Source organism: Rhinatrema bivittatum, chromosome 8 (assembly GCF_901001135.1).
Source record: "Rhinatrema bivittatum chromosome 8, aRhiBiv1.1, whole genome shotgun sequence".
In the NCBI taxonomy this organism is placed as follows: Eukaryota; Metazoa; Chordata; class Amphibia; order Gymnophiona; family Rhinatrematidae; genus Rhinatrema; species Rhinatrema bivittatum.
Window position 1 is genome coordinate 48,530,128 of NC_042622.1, and position 21,600 is coordinate 48,551,727.

The 21,600-nt window shown below is 46.0% G+C and overlaps 1 protein-coding gene across 8 annotated transcripts in view; it reads right to left on the reverse strand.

Annotated features, from left to right (window-relative positions):
• Positions 1-21,600, reverse strand: part of LPIN3 (lipin 3) — a 159,729-nt gene that overhangs the window by 91,463 nt on the left and 46,666 nt on the right. For all 8 annotated transcript variants that reach the window (XR_003858164.1, XR_003858165.1, XR_003858166.1 and 5 more), the window contains exons 4-7: positions 17,581-17,870; positions 13,942-14,052; positions 12,489-12,609; positions 1,477-2,008 (exon numbers count right to left, since the gene is read on the reverse strand). Coding sequence is in view for 5 of the 8 variants with exons in the window: in XM_029612227.1 (XP_029468087.1) it covers positions 1,477-2,008; positions 12,489-12,609; positions 13,942-14,052; positions 17,581-17,870 (1,054 nt within the window). In the remaining 3 variants the exon portion in view is untranslated. The remainder of the gene's footprint in view (positions 1-1,476; positions 2,009-12,488; positions 12,610-13,941; positions 14,053-17,580; positions 17,871-21,600) is intronic.

Sequence of the window (21,600 nt, forward strand, 5' to 3'; positions counted from 1 at the left end):
ACTGTAATCTTGAGATACTGGCTTCCACCGGTATAACAGCGCTTTCTGTAGAGGTCGAAGGTGCGCAAACGCCCAAGGTACAAGGTCTATCGTGGAGGCCATCGTTCCCAGAACCTGGAGATAATCCCAGGCTGTTGGAACTTGGAGTGTCAAGAATCGAAAAACCTGCTCTCTCAATGACTGCGCCCGTTCTGGACGCAAGAACACCTTTCCTTCCCTTGTGTCGAAGTGAGCGCCCAGAAAGTCTATTGACTGAGAGGGTGTTAGGTGGCTCTTGTCGTAGTTGATTATCCATCCCAGCGATTGAAGCAAGGACACTACTCGGTCCACAGCCTGGACCCCCTGGCTTTGGGACTTTGCCCGAATGAGCCAGTCGTCTAGATACGGGTGCACCCGGATCCCTTCCCTGCGAAGTGCCGCTGCGACTACGACCATTATTTTCGTAAATACTCGAGGAGCCGTTGCTAGACCAAAAGGCAACGCTTTGAATTGGAAATGCTGTCCCAGTATCTTGAAACGCAGAAACTTTTGGAAATCCGGATGGATCGGAATATGGAGGTACGCCTCCGTCAAGTCCAATGAGGCTAGAAATTCTCCCCGATGGACCGCAGCTAACACCGATCTGAGCGTTTCCATGCGGAAGCGAGGGACCCGAAGCGCCCTGTTGACGGTTTTGAGATCCAGAATGGGTCGAAAGGTGCCCTCCTTCTTGGGTACTACAAAGTAGATGGAATATTTAGATAACTATTACATTTTTTTTTTTTTTTAAATTCTTGATTCCTCAAAAATACAGGAAATAAGGAATAAAACCTAAAAACCTGTGCTGGGGACTGATCAGTCCCCTGCTCACACCTGCTGGAGTCAGAAGATACTGAGGATTGAGGCACAAGGTGTGAGGTCATATAGGACCTCCCCTCGAGCTTTTGATTCTGACTCCACCTGCTGGAATGGGAGCATAACCCACAGTCTGGACTGATCCTAGTACGTACAGGGAACCTTAGCTCTGATGTCAACAGTATTGCTCTCCCTGTCTTCAGGTTCCAGCCAGTAGACGTGGTCATGCAGATAGACTTATGTATTAAGGGTACATTGAAATATTTTTATGTTGGCGACCCAGAAGGGCAAAGCAAAGACCTGCTTTACTATGTCAGGCTATCCTAGGACATTGCTTGCATCTCCATCTCCTTTTACAAGAACGTGGTATGAGAAGGCAATATTAACATATTAGCAGGTATCAGTAATCTGTGAGAACTTTGTCAGTACCTGTGTTCCAGTCATACCAGAAAAGTAAAGTTTAATTAAGAGACATAAAACAGAGAGGGCCAGGAGGGAGCTGGAGGAAACATGAGTGAACGTGAACCCATGGAAGAACTTGCTGTAATGCTAGGACTCCCCTACTCTCCTCATATTATCACTCCACAGTCTTGGGTTTCGGGATTCAACACTATCTACAATTAGACCAACAGCTCCTCTCACCTTTTTTGCTTTGTTTACAGGATTTCAGTCCAGTGCTGGCATCATATCCTGCAGGTTTAGTGCTTTCCAAGCCTGTCTGGCTTGTGCCAGGCATCTCCTCCAAGTGCAAAACCAATTTTAATGCCTCCAGTTTTGGCTCTTCGCTCATTTCTGTTGCCACCACTGGCTTTTGTCTTTCCAGTTTATGCTTCATTGCCATGGTTTGCTTTTCCCTTTGCAAATATTCTCTCTCTCCAGTACATGTGGTTTCAGCTTGGGATGCTGCTCCCAGTGTGGAAGGATCACATTGGAAGAGAGGTTCCGGGCGAAGTAATTGAGTGGGATGCGAGGAACCAGTTGAGTACATGTTTCCGAGGTCATCCAGAAAATCTGCGGCAATAGTTTGGAAATGGGTGGTTTCACAGGGCTCGATGGCGAAGATGGAGTCATTTTTTGGAGCCTCCAGGGGATCATGTGTGGCCCAGTCCTTCAGGGTAATTGAAGGACTGTTTCGGGCTGATTTGGGAAGATCTGTTCTTTCCAATTTTGAAACCTTCAACAATAATAACAAAAAAAAAAAGAAGAAGAAGATGATGGGAGCTTAGCCACTACAGACATACTAAGATATGCAGAAGAATGTCTAATGGTTACAGCAGTGAACTGAGAGTGCTCTCAAGGCTTGTAGGTTCAAATGGAACCAATGTGACTGCGGACACATCACTTTATCTTCACGTGCCCACGTTTGCACAACTGTATTAAGACAATATTGAGACTCTGCTTTCAGCCCTTTACTCTTTAGTGACTGTCATAAAAACCATTGTGGCCCATCCTTTCACCCTATGAGGGGCTGTAAAGTATTTTTCTGAAGCATTAAACCGTAAAGTGCATTAGGATCCTGTTTGGATAAAAGGTATTATAGAAGAAAAAACATTTCTATTATCACTAATTTATGCAAACTATTACCTTACAGCATTTTCAGAGCAATTCTCTTCTCCTTAGAATGCAGAGACATACAAACATCAGAGTGCTGGCACAATGGTTTAACAAAGCATTGGAAACGGCCCAAATATGTCAAAAACAATATCATCCACTGCACTGTCTGGCCCGTCCAGACACAGACCCCAGCTTCCTGTGGCAGATTACCTGGCCAAAATGACGAGACGGACAGTGAAATACTAAGAGAAATTAGGGAAACTAATTAAATTGGTAGTGCAGTAATAAGAGGAGATTTCAATTACCGAAATATTGACTGGGGAAATGTAACATCAGCAAATGCTAGAGAGATAAAGTTCCTGGATGGAATAAATGACAGTTTTATGGAGCAATTGGTTCTGGAACAGACAAGAGAGAGGGCAATTTCAGATCTAATTTCTCAGTGGAGCACAGGATTTGGTGAGAGAGGTAACAGTGGTGGGACTGCTTGGCAATAGTGATCATAATATGATCAAATTTGAATTAATGATTGGAAGGGGGACAGTAAGTAAATCCACAGCTCTTGCACTAAACCTTCAAAAGGGAAACTTTGATAAAATCTGAAAAATAGCTACAAAAAAACCTAAAAGGTGCAGCTAAAAAGGTTAAGACAGTGCAACAGGTGTGGACATTGTTAAAAAATACCATCATAGAAGCAGAAAGCCTGCAAAAGAGTCAGTTAGACCACTAGATGATAGAGGGGTTAAAGGGGCACTTAGGGAAGATAAGGCCATCGCAGAAAGACTAAAATTCTTTGCTTCTGTGCTTACTGAAGAGGATGTTGGGGAGATACCTGTTCCAGAGATGGTTTTCAAGTGTGATGAATCAGATGAACGGAACCAAATCACAGTGAACCTGGAAGATGTAGTAGGCCAGATTCACAAATTGAAGAGTAGTAAATCACCTGGACTGGATGGTATACAACTCAGGGTTCTGAAACAACTCAAAAATGAAATTTCAGACCTATTACAATTTGGGGTGGATTTTAAAAACATATGCACGAGTGTCCATGTGCGCGCATGTTACAAAATCTGGGGCGGCGCACGCAAGTAGGGGTTGAAAAATGCAATTTATGCGGGGCAACGAGATCAGGCCTCCCCCACCTACCCTCCTTCCCGTCCCCTTAAAATGCCCTACCTTTTTTTTTCCTAGTTTTAAAACTTACACCAACTCCTGAGCAAATGGCCACTGTACCGGCCACCTCCAGCTCCGCCCCTTTTCTTTGGCCAGGCTCATGTGCATGAGGGTTACGTGTGCAGCTGGGCCCCTTTTTAAATGTGCGCGGTGGGCACAAGGCCCGGCCGCACGTGTAACCCCCGTTTTTTTACGTGTGCCGGCCATTTATCTGTAACCTATCATTAAAATCATCCGTTGTACCTGAAGACTGGAAGGTGGCCAATGTAATCCAGATATTTAAAAAGGGATCGATCCATGGGCGATCTGGGAAACTATAGACCATTGAGCCTAAATTCAGTGCCAGGAAAAATTGAGGAAACTTATGAAGAATAAAATCACAGAACATTTAGACAGATATGGTTTAATGGGACACAGCCAGCATAGATTTACTCAAGGGAAGTCTTGCCTCTCAAACCTCCCATTTTTTTGAAGGGGTTAATAAACATGTGGATAAAGTTGAACCGGTAGATGTGGTGTATTTGTCGAACGCCTTCTGAAAATCCAAAGTCCCTCATGAGAGGCTTCTAATAAAACTAAAACATCATGGGATAGGTGGTGATGTCCTTTCGTGGATTGCAAACTGGTTAAAAGACAGGAAACAGAGAGTAGGATTAAATGGTCAGTTTTCACAGTGGGAAAAGGTAAACAGTGGAGTGCCGCAGGGATCTGTACTTGGAGCGGTGCTTTTTAACATTTATAAATGATCTGGAAAGGGGTACAACAAGTGAGGTGAAAAAAATCTGCAGATGACACAAAATTATGCAGAGTAGTTAAATCTCAAGCAGATTATGATGAATTGCAGGAGAATCTTGTGAGGCTGGAAGACTGGGTGTTCAACTGGCAGATGAAATTTAATGTGGATAAGTGTAAGGTGATGCATAAAGGGAAAAATAACCCATGCTATAGTTACACAATGTTACGTTCCATATTAGGACTAGACATCATAGTGGATAATACATTGAAACTGTCGGCTCAGTGTGCTTTGGCGGTCAAAAAAGCAAACAGAATGTTAGGAAGGGAATGGCGAATAAAAGGATGGATGTCATAATGCCTCTATCACCTCAAGGTGAGACCGCACCTTGAATACTGTGTACAATTCTGGCCGCCTCATCTCAAAAAAGATATAGTCGCACTAGAGAAAGTACAAAGAAGGGTAAGAAATGATAAATGGGATGGAATGGCTGCCCTATGAGGAAAGGCTAAAGAGTTTAGGGAGAAGAGACAGCTGAGGGGGGATATGATTGAAGTCTACAAAATCATGAAAGGACTTGAACAAGTTAATGTAAATCGGTTATTTACTCTCTCAAATAAAAGGACTAGGGGGGCACTCCATGAAGTTAGCAAGTAGCTCATTTAAAACAAAATCGGAGAAAATTCTTTTTCACTCAACGCATAATTAAGCTCTGGAATTCATTGCCAGAGGATGTGGTTATAGCAGTTAGTGTAACTGGGTTTAAAAAAGGTTTGGATAACTTCCTAGAGGAGAAGTCCATAAACTGCTATTAATTAATAAAGCAATAGTAGCTTGGATCTATTTAATGTTTGGGTACTTGCCAAGCACTTGTGACTTGGATTGGCCACTGCTGGAAACAGGATGCTGGGCTTGATGGTCTCTTGGTCTGACCCAGTATGGTAGGTCTTATGTTCTTAAGTAAGAGTTAGAAAATACAATACTTTTCAAAACTTGCTTGGTGCCTGAATAATGTATTTGATTCTTTTTTGGAGTTCTGTAAGTGTAGAATCTCAGGTAGTGATGTCGGGGGGGAGGAGGAGATCACCGATGGGGGATAAGAGGATGGAGAATTGGGGTTATGGAGATGGAAAGATCAGGATGGCAAGTGGGGGGCAACAGAAGAGGAAATTGTGGGGGGGGGGGGTTTTGGGGGGGGAGGGGACGACCACAGAGAAGAGGAAGGTGTTTCTCCCCTGGCTCCCCCTTCGTGATCCTACCTTCCGGTCTTCATCGTCTCTCCTTGTTCCCTATTTAGTTCTCTCTTTTTCTCTCTCCCCATCCCAGGTACCAATATACCCACACATACATCCAGATCCCCATCCTCTCTCTTTCACACCATCCCCCAGCCACACAACCCCACTTTAGCTCGCTGAACCCTCTTCCACCTCCCAGCGCTGGCAGAGCAGCAGGAGAAGGGGGGAGAGTGGCAACAGCACATCAAGCCACATCCCTCCTCCTTTGCTGAATCATGCAGGAGGACATTCGGCCACATGGTTCAAAGCGGACAGGTCCCGGATGGTGGAGGAAGAGGACGTGGCCCCCAGATGCCGCTCCTCTCCCTCTCCTCCTCCTACCACCCGATCAGAGCGGGAGGGGAGAAAAATCAGCTGGGGAAGGAGGAAGGTAGTTGAAACATGCCACCCAGCCAGCAGCTGACTGCCCAGATTGGCTCGGCCTCCCCGTCTCTTGCAGCGATGCAACAGGAACTGGGCACATTCCATGGGAGGAGTCAAATTTTATTTAACTAGGTTTTACAGCATTTCCTCTGCTTTTTTTTTAATATATAAAGGCATCCAAGGCATTACACAGAACATAGTGGACAGCATAAAACAAATTCCCAAGCTCAACCACGAAGCCTGAGTATAGGAAAATTAGTTCCTCCCTGCTAATTTTCGTTCCTGTAGTACCACGGATCAGTCCAGACAGCGGGTTGTGTCCCCTGTCCAGCAGATGGAACCAGAGAAAAAAAATAACTGAAAGGCATACCATATATGGGCATAGCTCACCCAGTGCTCCTTGATATAAACATTAACAAAGCAGAAAAAGAAATCGAATAAAGTCAAGCAAGAAACAATTCAACAGTAATAATATAACGCTAATTTGGAACAGTGTTATACATAGCTCTTAACAATTGTGAAAATAACATCCGGTGCCTTATGAATCCTTTATTTAATACTTCTGTAGGATAAAAAAGGCATTTACCAGCGCTGCAAAAGGAAAAAAAAAAGACTACGAGCAGACTGAAAAAGTAGTCCGGGAGGGAGTCTGGACTGATCCGTGGTACTACAGGAACGAAAATTAGCAGGTAAGAACCAATTTCCTTTCCCTGTACATACCCAGATCAGTCCAGACAGCAGGATGTACCAAAGATTCCCTAGTTAGGGTGGGACCAAGACAGTCCCGCTTGGAGTACCTGTCTGCCGAAGGAACCAAAAATAGGTGCCTGAACGTCGAGACGATCATGCCAAGCAAACGTATGTAAGGATTTCCAAGTGGCTGCTCTGCAAATTTCTTGCGGGGAAACCAGCTGGCTCTCTGCCCAAGAAGTACCTTGCAGGCACAACGAATGGGCCTTTAGACCCTCCGGAACCAGCTGGCTCCGGCAGAGATACGTGGACACAATAGCTTCCTTTAGCCAGCGAGCTATAGTAGCTTTAGAGGCTTTCTGTCCCTTATGAGGGCCGCTCCATAAAACAAAGAAATAATCAGAAACTCCGAAATCATTAACGACCTGTAAGTAGTGCAAGAGAACTCGCTTAACATCCAAACAGCGTAAATCACCACTAGCTGAGCTAGCAATATCCTCCTGAGAAAAGGCAGGGAGCTCCACTGACTGATTGACATGAAAGGAGGAGACTACCTTTGGCAGGAAAGAGGGAACAGTCTTTAAAGAGACCCCCCCGAATCCTAGAACCTCAAGAAGGATTCTCTACAGGATAAAGCTTGCAGTTCAGATACCCTCCGGGCCGAACAAATAGCCACCAGGAACACTATCTTAAGCGTGAGGTCTTTGAGCGTGGACAGATGTAGAGGTTCAAAAGACACCTTGCAGAGAACCGAAGGACCAGGTTAAGACTCCAAGATGGGCATGTATGCCGGACGGGCGGATTCAAATACCTAGCCCCTTTAAGAAAATGCACCACATCTGGATGGGCTGCCACCGCATAACCTCTAATTTCCCCAAAAGAGAGCTAAGAACTGAGACTTGAACATGCAAGGAGTTGAAAGAAAAGCCATTGGAGAGACCATTCTGGAGAAAGGAGAGAACTAGAGAGGCCGAGGCCCTGCGCGTCGAAACCCCAAGTTCCGCACACGTTATCAAACACTCTCCAAACCCGAACATACACCAACAACGTAGAGGTTTTACGAGCCCGCAACAGCATGGAGATGACTTCCTCCTTATAGCCTCTCTTTCTTAGACACCTACGTTCAAAAGCCAGGCCGCTAGACAAAAGCGATCCGCCTGCTCGAAAAATACGGGACCTTGTCAGAGGAGATTGTGGAGGTGACCGAGTCGAAGGGGGCCGTCTGACGCAAGATTCACGAGGTCTGCGAACCACGGTCTGCAGGGCCACTCTGGCGCGATGACAATTACCGGCCTGTTGTGAACCTCTATCCTTCGGAGTACCTTTCCCACCAGAGGCCATGGGGGAAATACATAGAGGAGGACATCGCTGGACCAGGGCAGGACCAGAGCATCCACACCCTCCGAGTTGTGTTCCCTTCTGCGACTGAAGAACCTGGGAGCTTGTGCGTTTCTCAAGGTGGCCAACCCCCCACTTGTGTATGACTAGGTACATCACCTCTTCTGACAATTCCCACTCTCCGGGGTTGAGAAACTGACGACTGAGGAAGTCGGCCTGAATATTCTCCTTCCGCGCAATGTGTGAGGCCGCCAGGCATTCCAAGTGATGCTCCGTCCAATCAAACAGCTTGCTGGCCTCCAGGCGACTCCTGGTGCCCCCCTGGCGATTGATATAAGCCACCGTCGTCGCATTGTCTGAGAGGACTCTCACAGCCTTGTGGCGAAGCAAGGGAAGGAAGAACTTGAGAGCCAGATGGACCGCCCGGGCCTCCAGATGATTGATGTGCCAATTGGACTGGACTGTGGACCACCGGCCCTGAGTCGATAGAGACTGACACACCGCTCCCCCAGCCGGAGAGGCTGGCATCCGTTGTCACAATCATCCACTGGGGAGACTCCAGAGGCATTCTTTTCGAGAGGTGGTCGAGAGAGAGCCACCACCGTATGTTGACAACAGTAGATTCGGGAAGTGGTAGAATTGCCCGAAAATCCTCTGAAACCTGCTTCCAATGGGCAAGCAAAGCTTTCTGCAAGGGTCGCATATGCGCAAATGCCCAGGGAACCAAATCTATGGTGGAGGCCATGGAGCCAGGTACTTGAAGGTAATCCCAGGCCGTGGACTGAGAGAGAGATACGAGAAGCTGTACCTGATCATGAGCTTGAACGCCCTGGCGTTGAATAGGGAGACCTTGGATTCGCGGGTGTTGAAACAAGCTCCCAGAAATTCCAGAACTTGAGAGGGTTTGAGGTTGCTCTTGGAGTAGTTGACTATCCATCCGAGGGAGGTAAGCAGCGATATGACATGGCTCACTGCCTTCACACACAGCTCCATCGACTTCGCCCGGATAAGCCAGTCGTCCAGGTAGGGATGGACTAGGACTCCTTCTTGCCGAAGAAAAGCCACTGCTATCACCATCACCTTGGTGAACGTGCGAGGAGCGGTGGCTAATCCGAACGGGAGAGCCTGAAACTGCAGGTGCCGGCCCAGAATTTCGAAGCAAAGAAATCTTTGGTGCTCCTTGCGAAGGTCAAGAGAAGCCAGAAACTCGCCGGAGCGAACCGCCGCTATGACCGCCCGCAGGGTTTCCATTTGAAAATAGGGAACCTCGAGAGCCCGATTGACCCACTTGAGGTCTAGGATCGGTCGGAAAGAGCCATCCTTCTTGGGCCAGATCCTTGTTCGTTTGGAGGACCAGGATCTATGGCCCCTAGCTCCAGGAGTCTGTCGAGGGTTTGACACACCACAGGCCTTTTCAGAGTGCCGCAAGGAGATATCAGGTGGCAGTCCAGAAGGTCTCGAGCAAATTCTAAAGCCTAACAGTATCCAATCACATCCAGGACCCATTGATCCATAGTAATTTTGGCCCATTCCCCGAGAAAAAGGGACAGACGTCCACCAAAGATGGGAACAGAGGAATGGGCCTTCCGCATCTCATTGTGAGGACTTGGCGCCGGATCCTTGGGGGTTTCCAGCTCGGAACGGCCGACGTCCCCGAAAGGAATGAGACCATGCCTAAGATCTGGAGGGGGTATTCCGCTGAAAAGACCCACGCAGCTTGTTGTACCTGTGCTGACCTCTGAAATGAGAACGCGAAGGAAAAAAGGATTTGGACTGTTTAGGGCAGTCCTCAGGCAGCTTATGAACCTTGTCATCTTCCAAGGATTTAATAAGCTGTTCCAGGTCCTCCCCAAAAAGCAACTTACCCTTAAAGGGAAGAGAGCCCAACTGCAACTAGAAGAGGAATCCGGCGCCCAGTTACGTAGCCAGAGGAGTCGCCTAGCGGAAACTGCGGAGACCATGGCTCTTGCCTGCACCTGAAGGAGATCATAAAGGGCATCAGCGCCATACATAGTCGCCCCTTAGAGCTGCTCTGCTTGTTCGGTCTCTGCAGCCAGGAGGTTCTGGGTGCTGAGTAATTGTTGAACCCACCTAAGGCTCGCCCTCTGCATGAGACTGCTACACACCGTCGTGCGGACCCCTAAGGACGGCACCTTGAAGATTCACTTGAGGTACAGCTTCAACTTGCGGTCTTGAAGATCTTTTAAAGCCATCGACCCCACCACTGGGATGGTAGTGTGTGTGGTGACTGCGGACACCGAAGCATCAACCTTGGGGACTTTAAGCATGTCGAGGGCCGGATCTGGCAGGGGATACAGATTATCCATCGCCCTGCTGGGATTCCCATTCCCAGAGTAGGAGCTGTATAAGCATAGGATGAAACGAGAAGGTACGAGGCGGAGCCCATAAGCCAGCTAGGACTGGATCCATGGTGCGGGAAGTGGATGCACTGACAGAAGTGGAGGCACTGGTGGTATCTTCCGATGGGACTTCAATCCCTAGTTCACCAGAACAAAGGGAATAAGCGGATCCAGCTCCTCGCATTTAAATAACCGCAGGACCCGTGGGTCATCTCCTTCTACGGGTGGATTCTCAAGTAGCAGACCAGGATCTGAATCAGGATTTTGCAAAGGAGCAGGCTGCAGAGGGTGAAGAGTATCTGAGCCCCCAGGTACAGGTTGGACCCTAGTAGCCCCCTGCGGGTCCTGTGAGCCAGAGCCCTGGCCACAGACCAAATGAGTAATCTTAGCCAGGGGAGGGCATGGAACGGGATCCCCCTGTGCCTCCAAGCTGGCTAAAAAAGACCTGTGTAGAAGAAGCATGAACTCTGTGGAAAAACCATGTTAAGGCTTGTCAGGTACCTGTGGGGGAGGAGCCCCTTGAGAATCAAAATTTGTAACAGGGGGGCCCCCATGGGGCTTAAGTCAGGCGGAGTGTAGTAAATCGGGCTCCCCTCCCCCCTGAGGCTCTGAAACTGCTTCGAGGTCCGGGCACAAAATGGCCACCGTTCCTGCGATTTTCTGAGGGAGAGCCAGCCTGGACGCATGCTTAGCGACCTGACCCCGGGTCGTTGACTTAGAAGCAGTTCTGGAGGGTCCTTCCCCTCCGGGTAAGCAGACAGAGCAGAGCCCTTCATGGAGAGCCGCAAAGCAGGCTCCTCGCAGGAGAGGCATAGAGGAGACCTCGGCATCGGGCGGCAAGAAATCAGCTGAGTTGAAAAAAATAGTGAAGCGCAGGAGCCGGCAAAACAGCTGTGAGGCACTTAAATCCCTGCCGGTCGGCGTAACAGCCGCATAAAAAGACTTTTTCCCTCTGCTTCAGATTAAAACAAGCAGAAATACTGTCTCCTTTAATCCCCTTTGGGTTTGTTTTTTTTTAAACTTTGTTGAATTTTCACCACAACAGATGAATGGCAACGTCTCTGCAAGGGGACCTGAGGTAAGAACATCTCAGGGGAGACCAAAATAGTAAGGGGGAGTGACTAGACCACCAGTATCACCCCTGTGCAGGGAAATTGTTATGGCTACCGGGAATTGGAGTCCTAGGCTGAATAATCAAGGGGAAATCCCCCTTAGGACTCCTTAAGAGCTAGGAGACAGAACTGTCTCCTGTAAATTTAAAAACTCTGTTCCAATATATATCTATCTATATCTTTCTATATATATCTATATATATATCTCTCTGCTGGAACCAGAGAAATACAGAGGAGCGCAGGGTGAGCTATGCCCATATATGGTATGCCTTTCCGTTATTTTTTTTCTCTGGCTCCATCTGCTGGACAGGGGACACAATCCGCTGTCTAAACTGATCTGGGTATGTACAGGGAAAGGCAGAGATGTCACAGATGCTATCGGAGGCTTCAGAGACCGACTGGATAGAAAGGCACTTGCTGGATTTCTGATCTGGCAGATTTCTCCTTCTCCTTTCGGCTTTGAGCCCCATGCGTCTTCATTCAGAACTACCCAGGGATTTTTCCCTCTTACATCCCCCCTCCTGACTTGCCAACCCCATCATTACAGTGCCAGTCCTCAGCTGGGGGGAGGGGCGCCACGTGCCGGGACTCCTTCTGGAAACCCTGCAGTCACGGGGCCACTGGCTGCCGACGCTGCACGATGCCTATTGCTCCCTTCCTCCCCGCCCCCGAGGATCGCAAACACTTCCCCTGCAGCATCCCCAGCCCCTGCCGACCCTGGAGAGTGGGAGCACCGAGCTAAGAACCGACCCCTATATCCCTCCACCTAGCGGCACCCTGCACTGCCGCAGAGCCAGCCCAGGGCGAATGATTAATGAGGGACAAGTCTTCCGAATAAGGTTTTCTTCCCCCAAGGAAGCCACAGGATTGCGGGAAAGGCAAGGTGCACGAGGCAGTCTGAGTGGCAACAATGGCGTGAGAGCGAGCAGGGTGAAAGAGGGATGGGTCATTTTTCTGTAGATTTTCATGGGTCATGTTAGATCGCCAATCCAGCACTACCTGCGGCTCACGAGTTCCTCTTCCCACCCTTACTCACCTCTGGAAGTTTCCCCCATTTCCACTCCATATGAGATTCTGCTCCTCCAAGAGATAAGTCGGGGCTTTTGATCTCCAGCTCAGAGTCAGATTTTGGGGATGAGGGACGATTCATGGAAAGGCTACAAACAAGAATTTGGAGAGATGTTCATCCTTTAGATAGGCAGCTTTTCGAGCCCTCTAAAAACCCTCTTCCCACCGTCCTATCCAAACAATACCAGGTACACACCCTGCTGTTTGTCAGATCAGAAAAGCAGACCACGCAGAGCCATTGCATGCGCATCCCCCGACCAGCTCCCTTCTCCTCCCAAAAAGCTCCATGCTGAAATATTCAAAGCAAAGCTCAGGCAAACCTGCCATCACATACAGAAACCCACAGATACACAGTAACATAGTAAATGACAGCAGACAGAGCCCAATATGGACCTTCCAGTCTGTCCAACAGCAATTTGTCTATTTGGGGTAGATGCTTATACAAATTCCCATACGAGACATGACATCTATTCCCCTCTCAAAAGTAGCACATTACACAAAGCCATCATAAAGAACCCTGGATGTTTGTTTTTTCTTATTTTGGACTTTCAATTTATTCAGCCTGCCCCATTCCTCTTAAACACAGCCAAAACAAACATTTTTCATTTAGAAAAATAAAATAGAGCAAACTCCAGTCCTCCAAGCACTTTTTTTTTTTTTGGACCCAGCACGTTAAGCTAATGGAGAAAAATAAGAGTGCACAATTTTCAGAAGATTTCGGCAGGTAGCAAGCGTTTTCCCAGCACAAATGTGCAGACTTAAAAAAAAGTGCCCACCCTCAGTGAGGCAAGAAGTAGGAATCCTTTCAGCTACACCGAGAGGCAAATTTAGGACAGGCGAGGAAACGCACACACAGAGATAGCGCTTTCAAATCTCCACGCGGTGCACGCTCCCAACAAAATTTCTACCCCCACAAAAAGCCGGCACAAAACGTGCGTGTGTACTATATACGGGAGGCAATTTTCAAAGTGAAAACACTCACATGCTTTCCCTTTAAAAATGGGTGCAGACTGCAGGAGGAATGTGGGCAGCTGGAATGTGGCTCCCCGCTACATTGCACTCAGAGGTAGCCAAAAACAGCACAGAGGGCCTGATTTACTCCCTATCTCTGCCTACAGGGAGAAATATAAAAGGTCAAAAAACAAAAAGTCGTAGGCGATACCTTTTTATTGGACTAACTTGATACATCAAGGACTAGCTCCTGAGAGCCAACCTGATGAAGGGAGCAGAGCTCTTGAAAACTAGACACAGATGTACCCAGTAAATTCAATAGAAAAAGGTCTCGCCTACAACTTGTTTCTTGACTTTTATTTCTGCACATGCAAGTGGACTAGCACAGCAACCAGAATTCTTTGCTCGCATGCGTACGGGGAAACAGATCCCTGAGCCTTTCACCGCAGTAGACAATGCATTCGGGTTACCTCTGTGTAGGTGGCGCATACTCTCCATCAGAGAAAGGATAGAATTCCTTGGATTGCAAGGCGGCGTCCTCCATAGACGAAATGTCAGTGAAGGAGTAATAAATCGAATTGCTGGGGAAATGAAAGTGAAAGACCTGAAAATATGGTGACTGTTGCTGCTCTTTATCCATCCATGGCAAGAGTGACCCATACCCGGGGCTCTTTAGCATTTTGATAACGTTTCTAAGGCTTCGATCCCCTCCCGTTAATCTATGTCTCTACTAGGTGTCTCTCCAACCACATATATCACAATCTGTGGCCATCCCTCCTCCCCAAAAGAAAGTTATTATCATATTGGGAGAGAAGAACATAGCTGAAACTCAAGACAACTGAAAGACAAAGACACAAAACACAATGAACCAGATATTATAAATGAACAAGGGAAGCAGCTTAGTTTGAAGCCTGCCTGTAGCTCCCAAAGGGCAAATTCTGCTTCTGCCATGGACCCGACTCTATGTTTATATCATCAACTTCCTAAGCCTCAGTTTACATATTTGTAACAATAATTGTTCCTTCTTGCTATCCTCCATGGCATTTTTCCTGAAGTTCAGGCCATCTACCTCAAAGGCAGCTGCATATGTGTGTCTGAAATAAATGGAATATGAAGAGTAATGTGATTCTGAATAGATAAAAGATACTATGGAAAACTGGGATATCATTGCGCTATACTGGAATGTCAGTTATTTAGGTTTTCAACACAGTAAATGATGGCAGGAAAAAAAAAAAAGGTAAGGTCACAAAAAGTTGTGGATAGGACGGCAAGCACACTGGGTAATTAAAAAGAAAAGCATGCTACAACAAAGTCATGTAGATGGTCAGTGAATCAGCAGGGAGCTAATCAACCAAACAGGATGCAAGCTTCCTTTAAGGTGTGTACATAGCAATCTTTGGCCTAGATTTATCAAAAAGCAGTAAATATCGCATTTGATATAAAAAGCGGTGTGTTTTATGGTAATAGCCTATTTAGAGAGTCCATCAAGCTAGGTTGAGAGAACACTGTACAAATCTCATCATTGTCTGAGTTTCCTCACTCCGAAGGACATCAAATCTTCACAAGACTGTACTGTTCTGTTCGTACGTCTCACTCTGCATGTCAAAGTGGCCCCTAATCCCTACATTGCTACCAGAACCTCACCTCGAGTGACTAGGGGGGCCTGCTATAGTAGCACGAATAGCTATTTGCTACAGTGCCACCCCCAGAGGCTGGCTCTCTCTCTCTCACACCATAGGCTCCACCGTTTCTGACTTGCACCTTTTTGCATTGGAAGTAATATCCCCTCCACCTCATCGCGGGACTTTTTCAGCCCTTCTCACACGTCGCAAACAACGCTGGATTTTTTTAAATTCAATTCCCTCAACCCCACTGACATCAACAAGGAAACTGAATGGTCAGTTTTCCTTTAACTTTTGTTCCCTTTGTGCATTTTAGCTCCTTGTTTATTTCTTCCCTCCCTGGGTATTTATTTTTTCGGATCCTTTTTTATATTTTTTATTTTTATTTTCATACTTAGTTTCATTTATTTCGTCCTCTTGTGATCCGTGCTGGTCTTCTGCCACATGTTATCTCTAACTCCACTCCCCATGTATTCAGTTTGTTTGTTTTCTTTTTTCACCTGCTTGAGCTTTACGTCATCTCCTCTGGCCCTAGTTGTCCCCATTTTTTACGTGTTTTTCACAACTTCATAAGCCTGTTTACAAGGTTTGTTCCCTTTGCTTCCTTGTTTCCTTACCTGGCACGTTTTTTGTTTCATTCTCTTTTTGTGTATATAGTTCCGTTTTTTGCCTGCGCGATCCTTCAGTTATTTCTACCATGTTGCTCCCGACCTGTGCCATCCTCGATCACATCATTTCTGCTGCTTCTAAACTTCATTGCTTTCTTCACATCCCGTTTTATCGAATTTTCATTAAATGTTTTTCATATATTTCTCCTTTAACAAATTCTTGACCACACATCTTCCTGTATGTGGAGTCAAACATTTCATTTCCTTCAAATCTGGTATGTACACTTATTATCCTCCTAAATTATCCTTTACATTATCACTGGCTTTTCAACTTACTTAGGGTTTACTCCCTCTTTTAACAGCTGGAATGTTTTTAGCCTCCATGCCCCAGTTTATTTTTCAATTTTTATTTTTAATTTGTAGTCAATACACTGTTAATGTATCACACAAGCCTCCACTTTTTTGGAATCTGGTGTACATGGCATACATTAGTTTCTTATCTGATATGGTATGTACCTCTGTTTATTGTCCTCTGCTGTATGCCTTTTCTATGGTCTGTTGATTGTATCTAACGCTTATTATTTTTATCTTTCATTTTAGTAGTTAGCTATTTATACTACTATACTTTGATTGCCTAAAAATTAAAAAGGTTTTCTGATGCAAGTCATCCCTCCAAATGCAGCCTATGCGAAACATGGTCCTGTGTCAGGGGACTGCATTTCAAATAAAGATTGCTATGTACACACCTTAAAGAAAGATTGAATCCTGTTATTTGGTTACTTAGCTTACTGCTGATTCGCTGACAAGACTTTCTTGCAGCACGCTTTTCTTTTTAATTAAAGGAAAAGAAAAAAAGACCATCTGGCCCATTCAGTTATTCTGCCCAGCCTGATAAGGATAATCCCAGATGCTAGCCACAGAGTGTGCCCACCTGCAAGTTTTCTTCTTAACTGGGACAGTTATCTTCCTGCATTGTTTATTATCATTGGCAGAAGAGCACACAAGACCCCTACTTTGTTTCCTCCAGCATCCATCCTTCCCATGCCTAACCTCAAGGCTCTGTAATAACCGCATGGCCATTGCTTAGGACACACAACCTCCTATATCCCCTGCATAGCCTGCCAGACACTAAGGGGTAGATTTTAAAAAAGTGTGTGCGCAGCCATGTACACGCGGTTCCCAGCGCATGCACATGGATGCAACGATTTTTTTTAGCTGGCGCGTGCATGTTATAAAATCCATTGGCTGTGCACAAAGGGGGGTGGAATTTTCGATTACGCAATATTACACACGGCAACGCAATAGGCCTCCCCAAGTTCGCTACCCTCCCCCCACCTAATCTGCCTTCCCTTTCCCCTCTCCACCCGACTCCTACCTAACTATAAGATTTTTTTTTTATTTATTTACTGCTTTGACAGAGCAGGAGCAACTTGTGCGCACTGGCCAGCTGCTGGCGCTCTTCCCTGGAACAGCAGCTAATGGCTGCTGTCCTGGTCGGCCTCCATCCTGCACTGCCCCTCCCCACCCAGACTCCCACCTCCTCAGCCCGCCACTTTTTCAGAGCTTGGCACTGGTACACGTATGGGCAGTTACGCGCGTGGCTGGGCCCTTTTGAAAAATGCGCGCAGGGCCCAGCCACTCACACAGCTGCCGCTATTTACACAAGTGGACCTTTTAAAATCCATCCTTAAATCTCACGCAGTACCCCAATTACTTCTATCTATACCTTTTCCACGCCTATTTTAGCCGTACTAGAAGTCAGCACAGTAGTGATACAAAATACTTGATTTTGATTATGAAAGACTCTAAAAGTGAAATAGTCCTGACACTACACCCAATGGGCATTAGGAGACGTTGAAACCAAGGACCAGTCCCTCACCTGATACACAAGTGTTTGCACTTTTCATCTAAGCTGGGATCACTTTCTGTCCCATCGTCTGTTGATTGCGTTGCATCTTCCTTGGTGCTCTCTTGCAGTTTTACCTTCTTCCTGAGTTTCTTCTTCTTACGTATGGAAGTGTCAGAGTCTGCTAGTTCTGGCTCTTTGATTTGGCTAAGCTGTGGTGTGAGGAGATGCTCACTCAATCTGGCTGGAACAGTCTGATGCTCTGCATTTTCGGAGTCTTCAGCTGGGAAGGGAGACGTGCACAGATGCATGGGGAATGCCTCCTGTGATACAATCAAAGACAAAAGACGAGAGCAGTGCTTTGCAAATTCAGTACTAAGCTGGAAAAAAACAGCACTGAAAAACAAAAAAAAGTGATCTGATTGACAAATGGGATGCCTGAGCTGTATCATTATAGTGATACAATCATCCATATATGGCATCAATACTCCTTGACCTTAACCACAGTCACAGCACTACAAAAAATTAACACTTGTCCATGTTTTCCTCTTCTCAAGTCAGTACTTTGGCTACTTTAAGTAGCGATTATGGTACCGGAGACTGCACAGTGCATAATCGCTACTTAAAGTACTTTCCTTAGCGATTCAAACAAAATAAACTACTGTCAACACTGTCGGCGTCTTTTTGTCCATTGAGAGCAGCAATAAACTTTACACAATCAGAATCCAGCACAACATTGTCTGGCATATATACAGATTATAGCATAATATAGCCTGGAATCATCTCTCTGAGACCATCAGATGCATCTCCCTTATACGTAATCCGTGCATTCAGTATTCTTATGTGATGAATTCAAGCCCCTGACGCAGCCCTACTATAAGAGGGCGAAACTCGGCCAGAGTTGGGCTTTCTAAAGATACCTGTTTCTATAATAAAGATTCCAGAAATTGGACATTTTGGCTTCTAATTTTCAGCTTGTTGCCTCCACGGCTTGGTTAGATAGCCTTCCTTGTTGCTTTATCAATCCTTTCCTTGAGTTCTGACAGACCAGTCTAGACAAATGGGTTATCCTTGCTCGCCAGCAATGGAGGCAGAACACACAAGCCTTTTCTGATGTCATGTTCCTCTATATAGTTGGGTGCAGCTATCAGTAGTTTCTTATCCAATCCTTTGTCTAATCTACAAATATTTTTTGGCCTCCCTTCATACTGTATATTTAAACAAAAATGATATACTCCTTCGAGTTCAACAAACAGGCTCTTCTGGGCATCCTTCTCTCCTCCCTTGTATATAGATGAGGCTTCCTAAACATTTCTGAACAAGAAAAGGTGCTATGGACCCTCGGATGGGTTTTGGACTGGTCTGTCAGGACTCAAGAAAAGGAAATTTAACAGGTACATTTAAACATTTCACCTTCATTATCATCCTATCAGACCAGTCCAGACAAATGGGATGTGCCCAAGCAGTACGAGGCCATCATGGCCTCCAGAACTCTCAGGCTTGAATATCTAGCTTATAATGCTTGACAAATGAATGAAAAGCAGCCCATATACCTGCCTTGCATATGTCCTGTAGAGAGGCAAGTTTTTGCTCCACCTGTGGCAAGGTTGCGCCCTCAGCCCCAACTTCTCCAAGCTGTCACAGTTCCTGCACCATGAAACTGCGACTGTACTTTGCTTCCAGCTGCCACATAGCGGACAGAGCCTCACCACCCCATTGGCCTTCTGCAGCCCAGGAGCAAGCATGGGAGAAACAGAGCCCTTCCATGGGCCTTCTTTTCTGCACATCTTAATGCTCCCATTACCGGATGGAAGACCCTTTCAGACCAAGCTCAAATGGTCTTGTCTCCAAGGAAGCAAGAGCAGCCAATTTTGTGGGTCATCCCTCTCTTTTCGGCTCGGTTTAGGCTACTCCAGGAAGATCAACCTGCCATGACGTTGTCCTGGGAGCTTAGCCTAAAAAAATCCTTCCTGCTGCACCATCTTTCCTCTGCAGGAGGCAGAAAACTACTGACAGCCTTTCCTGCTGCACCCAATTATATAGGGGGTCCTGCTGTCAGATAAGCCTTGTGCTCTCTCTGCCTCACCTGCTGGTGAGCGAGAATAACCTACTCATCTGGGCTGGTCTGGCAGGACGATAAGGAGTTCAGATTTATATATCACCATCTTTCAAAATAGAATTCACAGCAGTTTGCAACATAATAATCAAAATACAGGGAAACAACATGTCTAGAAACAAATGCCTACATTCTAGAGCTCCTCCTTACCTCTCCCTCTTATCTGCCCCTACCTTCCCTCCTTGCAACTTCTGTTCCCCAGGCAAGCTGCTTTTATCCATGTCCTTCTGCACCGCCAACTCCCTGCTCTGCTGCACATGCCAACTCGTTCGCTGGAACAGCCTCCTTGAGTTGGTGGGTCAAGCCCCTTTCTCTGGCTATATTCGTGTTCCATCTAAAAACTCATCTATTTGAGGCTGTTTGAACATGTCAAACCCTGGCTCTTCCTGATAGCAACCTTCTCATTTTAACCAGGTTTACAGTAAGAAATAGACTTCTTGTCTGTGTTTCTTGACTAAATTGTAAGGCCTATTAAGTAGAGACTGTCTCTTATGTGTATCTGTGCGGTGCTGCATGTGTCTTGTAGCACTATAGAAATAAAAAGTATTTATAGTATCTTGTAACCATAGGTGGCAGTGGGCTGCACAATTATTCAACTCCACTCTGTCAGCAGGTGGGGCACAATGAATGGGTTCCAAGATCCATTCATTCAGAATTTTAGGTTGTGTTTACCCCTTCATAAAATCAGGCCCTTTGTGTCTTTTCCTAAATGTTTCCCTGAATGGGATTAAAAAGAGGGGGGCAGGGAGTAGGATCCTCGGCAGCACTAGTTTGTGACATTGCTTCCTTAAGCGAGTGGGTTTTCTGGGATCCCAGGAATGCTTTTCTGCAGGCTGGCTTTGCAGCGCTCCTGTTCCTAGTTGGGAGGAGAGAGGGTTCTCTCCAAACAGGGGCATCGCTAGGTACTTCAAAGATCTAGGGCACAGACACCTAGGCAGGGTGGCCAACTTTTCCATGCTCAGTAACAGGATGCCCCATCAAAAGCATTGCTGGGTACTTAAGACTCCCCCCACCCTGAGATTTTGATAATTAAGCCCCTCTTCCCAAAAAGGATCATGTAAAAAAAAAAAACCCAAAACAAAAAAACAAAAACCCGAGAGAACAGAGTGTGACAGTTCCTCCTGGCCTTATAATGTTTGTGCACCAACCACACTGCAAAAACCAAGGGATACCCCCATTCTGGCTGACTGTCAGTAATGTGATGCCAATTTCAAGTCATGGAGTTCTCACCAGTTCTCTTCCACTTGGTGAACTGTGCCTTTATTCATTTTCACAAAATTATCACACTCTCCACCCTCTCTCTCCAGATAACAAAATAAATTGTACATAGGACATTAACTTAATACTGAAAATTACATTCCAATTATGAAATTCTGAAAACTTATAAGAATTACCTAAAAATATAGGATAAAGGGTTTTTTTTAAGCTACATAGGTCCTTTCTTCAGATGTCAGATCAGAGACATTCACATTTGAAAATGGGATCTGTGTTGTCTCAATAGCTCAGGTACAATATTTTTGGATACTATTTACATAGACCCAATAAAAGCTACTGCAGCCTGGCAAGAATATGGATTTACCCTAGAAGCCAAATCTCCCAGGACTCAAATAGTAACAGCCCTATCTATGAAAAAGCAACACCACTATTACACCAGGCCCTACCGTAGAAGACCAATGCACCACCTATTGGAAAAGGATAAGGACAGAGTGCAATATACACAGAAAGGACACACTAGGAGAATCCCAAACCTTGATCACACATGCAGAACACAGACCTACCCTCACTAAATATAAAATTTTAAAAAAAGCACAAAGTAGAAATAGAAACATTCACACAAACTGAACTGGAAATCCAATGAGCTAGATTCTGTAGTGCAAGAGCTAAAAAAAAAACAAGCATCACCACTTCCCAACACTGTTACCCCCAGCCTCTACCCA